Source organism: Triticum dicoccoides, chromosome 1B (genome assembly GCF_002162155.2).
Source record: "Triticum dicoccoides isolate Atlit2015 ecotype Zavitan chromosome 1B, WEW_v2.0, whole genome shotgun sequence".
NCBI lineage: Eukaryota > Viridiplantae > Streptophyta > Magnoliopsida > Poales > Poaceae > Triticum > Triticum dicoccoides.
The window spans coordinates 686,381,920-686,388,221 of NC_041381.1; the positions used below are offsets into that span (position 1 = coordinate 686,381,920).

At 45.6% G+C, this 6,302-nt stretch overlaps 1 protein-coding gene across 1 annotated transcript in view; it reads right to left on the minus strand.

Moving 5' to 3' along the window:
* Nucleotides 1-3,774, minus strand: part of LOC119350934 (serine/threonine-protein kinase STY13-like) — a 15,780-nt gene extending 12,006 nt beyond the window's left edge. The window contains exons 1-3 of the mRNA XM_037618536.1: nucleotides 3,748-3,774; nucleotides 1,444-1,567; nucleotides 1,249-1,370 (exon numbers count right to left, since the gene is read on the minus strand). Of these exons, the coding sequence (XP_037474433.1) occupies nucleotides 1,249-1,370; nucleotides 1,444-1,567; nucleotides 3,748-3,774 (273 nt within the window). The remainder of the gene's footprint in view (nucleotides 1-1,248; nucleotides 1,371-1,443; nucleotides 1,568-3,747) is intronic.
* Between the last annotated feature and the right edge of the window lie 2,528 nt (nucleotides 3,775-6,302).

The following is a 6,302-nucleotide window of genomic DNA, read 5'->3' on the forward strand; positions in this document are numbered from 1 at the left end:
AAAAAAACAAAAACCCCAGCCACTGGAATGCTGACGCGTGGATGCCTTTTGGTCCCGGTTGGTGCCACCAACCGGGACCAAAGGCCCCCTGCCTGGGCTCGGCGCACCGGCCACGTGGAGGACCATCTGTCCCGGTTTGTGTTAGAACCGGGACTAAAGGGGGGAGGTATTAGTAATGACCCATTAGTCCCGGTTCATGAACCGGGACTAAAGGCCCTTACGAACCGGGACTAATAGGTGTTTTTCTACTAGTGAGTGAAGCATGTGCCAACGAGCAGTGTCAATGCAGTCAAGTTGAAGCCAGTCCTTAATCGTGTCCCATAGTCTAATTGTGAACTGACACTTGAAGATTAGTTGGTCGGTTGTTTCTAGCTTGCACTTGCAAAGAGGGCATAGACCACAATTCGGCCAACCTCCTATTTTGGGAGGCCAACCAAGCAAAAAACTTCACTTTTGGTGGAGCCCATGCTTTCCAAACCGTGTGCTCCATTGAGGAGTGGATCATGCCATGAAACTGGTCCTTGTAGCAGGACTCCGCGGAGTAGTGGCCACCGTCAGTATGCTTCCACACAATGTCATCATCAATGCCATGTCGCAGCTAGAAGCCATGAAGGAAATACCAAAGCTGGAGGAATTTGGGAAGTGCTCTAGCAAGAAATTGGTGGTCGCATTGATCTTCGAAAACCCAAGTATCATCATTCAAGGCTTCTCTAATTTTCCAATTCTTTCTTGCGGATGACTTGAAATGGGGGGTGGGGAGGGTGCAATGTTCTCGTGATTCCGGTCTTGCACCAAGGTGCGCCCTAAAAAGGCATGCGCGCACCGTTGCCGATGGTGATAGAAGTGAAGGCCTAGAAGAGCTCGTAGTCCATGTCATCACAGGGTTGCCCAAACCAACCCAAATATTGGTCGACTACTTCCAGTCAAACCAAAGCCATCTTAACCTCAGGGCTCCTGCGAATTTCTCCGTTTTGAGCACACCGAGACCACCGTACACAAGTGGCTGGCATACAGTGTCCCAATTGACCTTGCACTTGGCGCTGGTTGTCTCGCCCGCTCCCGCCCAGAGGAAAGCGCATTCCATATTGCAATTAATGGACTATACATAACACATAAGGCTGATAATGTAGTTGCTTATACTGAGCTTATTGACAACTTCTTAATTTAGTAGTAGGGATCTAAATGAGAGGACAAAACAAATTAACCAAATAAAATTGCAGGAAAAATAATAGTTGAGGCAAAGAGTACCTTAGTTACATTTGGGTGATCAAGCTTGTGCCAGACGGAGACTCCTTGGGAAAAAGCTGCTCTTGCTACTGTTGTTTCCTTTTGACTCCTTGAACCATCCTCCCTGCAATCAAGCAACTTCACTGAAACGTGACTGGGGTAAGCATCGATGTTTAAACTAACAGCTGTGATAAACGCATGGAAAATGGTACCGACCGATGACCTCGAGGCCGTCATAGACACCGTGGTACATGTCTCCAAAGGGTCCGCTAGCGATGAGGTACCGGACGACGAGCTTGGCGGGGTCGGCCTCCCAGGGGTAGACATGCTTGTATGTCAACTGTACATGAAGAGGGAAATTGACTATCAATCGTGTATAAAATGTTGTCCAGGCGGAATTTGCACAGAGAAATCTTCATGAAAAAACACAGATTTGCACAAAAAGTACATTAATCAAAAAGTAAATAAATCACCAAGTGCATTAACTTGCCGGTGTAGAGCCGTTTAGTCCATTGACTCAGAAATCATACGCTTGGTTATGTTAACTTGTTATGAATGAGGGATGTTACGTACAAATGTATTTACTAGTCTCTTTTATCAGATCGGTCTTTTGATTGCATTGACTGGAGCATGCAATTTTACGGGGATGTTACGCATAAATATATTGCTTGGTCTTTTTCATCAGATCGGCCTTTTGGTTGCTTAGCTAGAGTATGCACTACTACAAAGGAGGTCGATCTGTGGGTGCAGTTGCTGTGACATTTGATGACTGCTATCATCTGGCTTTTGAATTTCCCTATACCTTTTTAATCCATTGTCCTCGGGAGGCGAATATTGTTGCTCATGAGCTGGCAAGCTTGGCCAAGGGGCCGTTCTGTAATAGCTTCCTGGTTGACCCTCCTAATGAGCTCATTTCTCTCTTGTTGTCTGATGTGACACTAATTGCAATGTACTTCTTCCGTCTCATAATATAATAATATTTTTGACACTAATACGACATGGGGAGTAATAAAGAGGGAGGATTGTTATAAAAATCTTGGGTTTGGAAAGCAAATACGTCTCAGTCTCTGTTCACGGTCGTATTCCTTCCATGCGACGACATGGACAAGGTCGCGTGTGGGGCTCACGTTTTTGCAACTAGCCCCCTATTTGCCTTAGGCCTACGTGCACTCCTTCCACGCCCCCTTTTCCTTATCCTTGACTCATTCCTTGTTTCACCGGTCCCTAGCCACCATGGTCCCTCACTCCTCTCTCTCCTTTCAACTCTGACACTAAATCACAAATATCCCACCACATGCATGGTGCCCACTTACTTTTTCTCCTCCGAACCGAATAATTTGTGATTAGCATTGGATGTCTTCCTCCTGCATCATGTCGGCGGACCACGTCTACACATAAAATGGACATATGCCGGAGAAATTTACAGGTCAGCATTGAAGATGCCCTAAGCCTATTTACATCACACTTCCGTTTATGTGGGCGGGAGAGATCAAGAAAAAAAAATTGGGCTCTCATGCCAGAATCAGGTTGTATGCATGCTCCTAGTTGAAAAGAGTAAATGAGAAGAAAGAGGAAATGTGAAAGTAAAAAAAAGACATCTCTAATCGGTAGCAAACTCTGTTAGACAAGAACTTACAAGTGTTAGCTTTTGATGGCATGAAAGTCTTATATAGCCGGTCGTTGGCTATATTATTTAAGTTACTCTATCTGTGGCTGTTGTGGATCCCGGAGAGGTAGTTGTGTTGTCACCCGCAGAATGGTCTTGCCACGGCACTGCACACACATGGAGTGCTCAAGCACAGCCGAGAACACGTCGTGCGGCAACGATGTAGAAGGATGAACCCTACTGCCTCCTGGTTGTCTTCCACGACCTCAAGTGGTGGGTTCTCAATGTCGTCCATCAATGGTCGCGCAATGAGCTACTAAGGCTTGACCACTCCATGTTTGTGTGGTGCGGTGGCACAACCTTTCCATAGCCAACATCAGAGTTACCTTGCTGAGAATCCATGAGAGCTACGAATTATGGAGGTGTGAAGGCCAGGATTGAGGGGGGCACAACAGTCAGGGATGAAAAGTAGGGGAACAAGTCGAGGAAGAATTGATAAAGGAGAGCGAGCGAGGAGTGCTCATGTAGACAAAGTAAGTGCAAATAAGTGGCTAGATGCAAAAACGTAAGCCACACGTGGCGCTCTAGATTCTCTGGCATACGACAACTGACTTTTCGATGGCTGACATGTGGACCCGCCAACAAGCTAGCCCACATGTCAATGACTCAATTCTCTAGCGTAGGTCAGCTGACTCTACGCCGGCTGAAATGTGGGCCCGACAACAAGCTGATCCTGCGTGTGCGTCCTCATCCATGGTTCTTGTCAAGTTGCAGAAACGGATATCACATTGGTACTTGCTCTTCAAATTAAAGTTTACAAAATTGAGTATATGATTGCTAAGTTAATGGACTGAGCTGCTTTGCAAATGCGAGTTAATGTACTGTAGGAGTAATTTACTCTTAATCACACATACCTGATTTATGAAAGACTGTGGAGTCATGCTTTCGAGCTCATCTAGATCACGGATTACTTCACTTATGGTAGGTCTATTATCTCTTTTAGCATCCGTGCAGTTTCGAGCTATTTTGGTGCACATCCTTGCTCGTGGGCAGAACAACAAGTTTAATGATTCATCCAACTGCAAAAAATTTAAGTTTAGACATGCAAAAGTAATGATAGCTACGAGTCTATTAGCTCCTTAGATAACACTAGAGATTTGAACCCTTGTCAGGAGGGATACACCACTTTGACACTATATGAAATATAGCATCTTAATAAATATGTGATAGATACAACAATGATAAACAATGAACACATAAATGAATAAAATGTGGTGGCTGATCAGAGCTCTGGCGCGACAACAGGCAGCCTTGTGATCCTCAGTGGATGTTCAAGCATGGTCCTTGCCAGCCGGTTTAGGGGAGGGTTCGGTGGCTGCTCTGGAGAAAGCCTTGCTCTAGCTCCACCGGCACCGTCTAACATTCTTGGAGGTGTCTTGCTACTAGAGCAAATGCCCTCCTCTCTTGCACTTCAGGGAAACCCTTGTTCAAGACCTTCCTGGAACGGGCGATGGCAGCCCTCATGCATTGTGGTCCTTCCCCAAGGCATTGTCTTGGACTTCGGATTGCGAGTTCAGCCGTTGTTGTCCGGGGAGATGTCAGGAGGCGGCGCTGGGTCAGTGTGTCATGGTATCCTATTCGCAACGATGATGGCTTCTAGCGGAACTGGATTACGGCAGGGTTGGGTACTTAGTGTCATCTGGCATGTCTAAGTGGTCCTTGTGCCTCATCGTGTCTTTGTCGAGTTAGAGTTGCGAAGGAGGGGCTTTGGTGGTGTTGATGATAAGAGATGGGTGTTCGGTTGCAGGGACCTGGTGGACGCAAACTCAGCGTTTTTCCCATACTTGATTTGTCAGTCGAGACGAAGCTGGCTGGTCACTATCACAGGTGGTCGACTATTTAGCATGGGCCGACATGGGTTTCGGCTTTTGTTGCGGCGAGGGCTTCGCTTGTGGTCTTCAATGGTGAATTCGGATTAGCTGGCTTGCGGAGGAGTGACGATGATGACAACCTTGACACTGATTTTATTCTCAACGGGGAGTGTCTCCGTGTGGGTACCCAGGTCGGTCGGTGTTGCACTGTGTGGACTATAGTGATTGTTTTCGTCAGATTTTTTGCTAATTAACCGGTCGACTCTTTTCTTATTAATTAATGAGATGAGGAAAAACTTCGCCTCTGTTCCAAGAAAAAATACAACATATCGTGGGCCAGGACACTTAATGTTTCGCTTAAGTGAGTGCATCGCTATAAGCTATATATATCCCATGTACGACCTTGATATTAGTGGCCAGAAGGAACATTCGGACACTCATCGTGCATCCATTCCTTTCCCTTAGCACCGTTTTCAACCTCTAGACGCTCTTAATTTTTTCGTTTAAAGAGGACAAGGTCAGTGCATCATTCCTGTCAAAAACTAACTAGCTATTCCAAGCCATTGGTGTCGCTAATGCCAGAAGTACCTCCATCCCATTAGCTAATTATTAACTATGCGGACTTCTTCGGTTTCTCGCAAACTAAATCATTACTCGCTACTACTCATTTTTTCAATAAGCACCCAAGTAATTCTTTTTTGAAGTTAGTACTGTAGAACAATCCGTCTTAATATTTTCATACATTAAAAGACCAAAGTATGTACAACAACGATGCACCACACCATTTGGAAGATGTGGGATCCTCAAACATGCAGATTCTTTGCCTGGTTAATTGTGCAAAAAAGGTGCTAGACGATGAACCGGCTATAGAGGAGGGGTTGGGAAAATTGTAGACTTTTCCCTTTATGCAAGAGGACTCCAGAGATGACATCTCACCTTGTGTTACAATGCGTCTTCACCATCTGTATTTTGGGTATGATTTACGATTGACTAGGTCTTCACTCATTGGGCATGCCATCATGGGTGGTGAACACCTCGGTCATGGATTTGTGGGCTAAGCAGGTGTTGAAGAAAAAGCACTAAAGGAAGGCTATGGTAACCTTCACAATGCTTCTTACTTGGATGTTGTGGAACTAAATAAATACGAGAGTCTTCCAAGGCACTTCAACCATGGCGACCATCATCCTTGCGAAGCTTTAAAACGAGGCGGCAACATGGGTGGTGGCTAGTGCGTAGCATTTGGGAAACATCTTACTAGCAAAGTAATTCCTCATGCATACTATTAGTCTTTTGTTGCCTCAAATGACTCGGTTGTTCCTTCTACTTTAATTAATGGAATGAGGCAAATATCCCACCTCTCTTTCAAAACACCGCACCAGCTACTACTATAAGCATAGCAACCCTAGCCCCTCACAGCTCTTCTCTTGCTCTTTCCTCAGCAATGCCAGATCCTTTTTCATTGCCTTCAAATGCGTGTTGATTGTTGACTATCATCCGCCCATGAGCCAGCATGCTTGTTGATGGGTAGGCACACACACACACACACACACATCAACCAACATCCTTCATGCTCCATATCCGCCTCTTAAGTATATAGG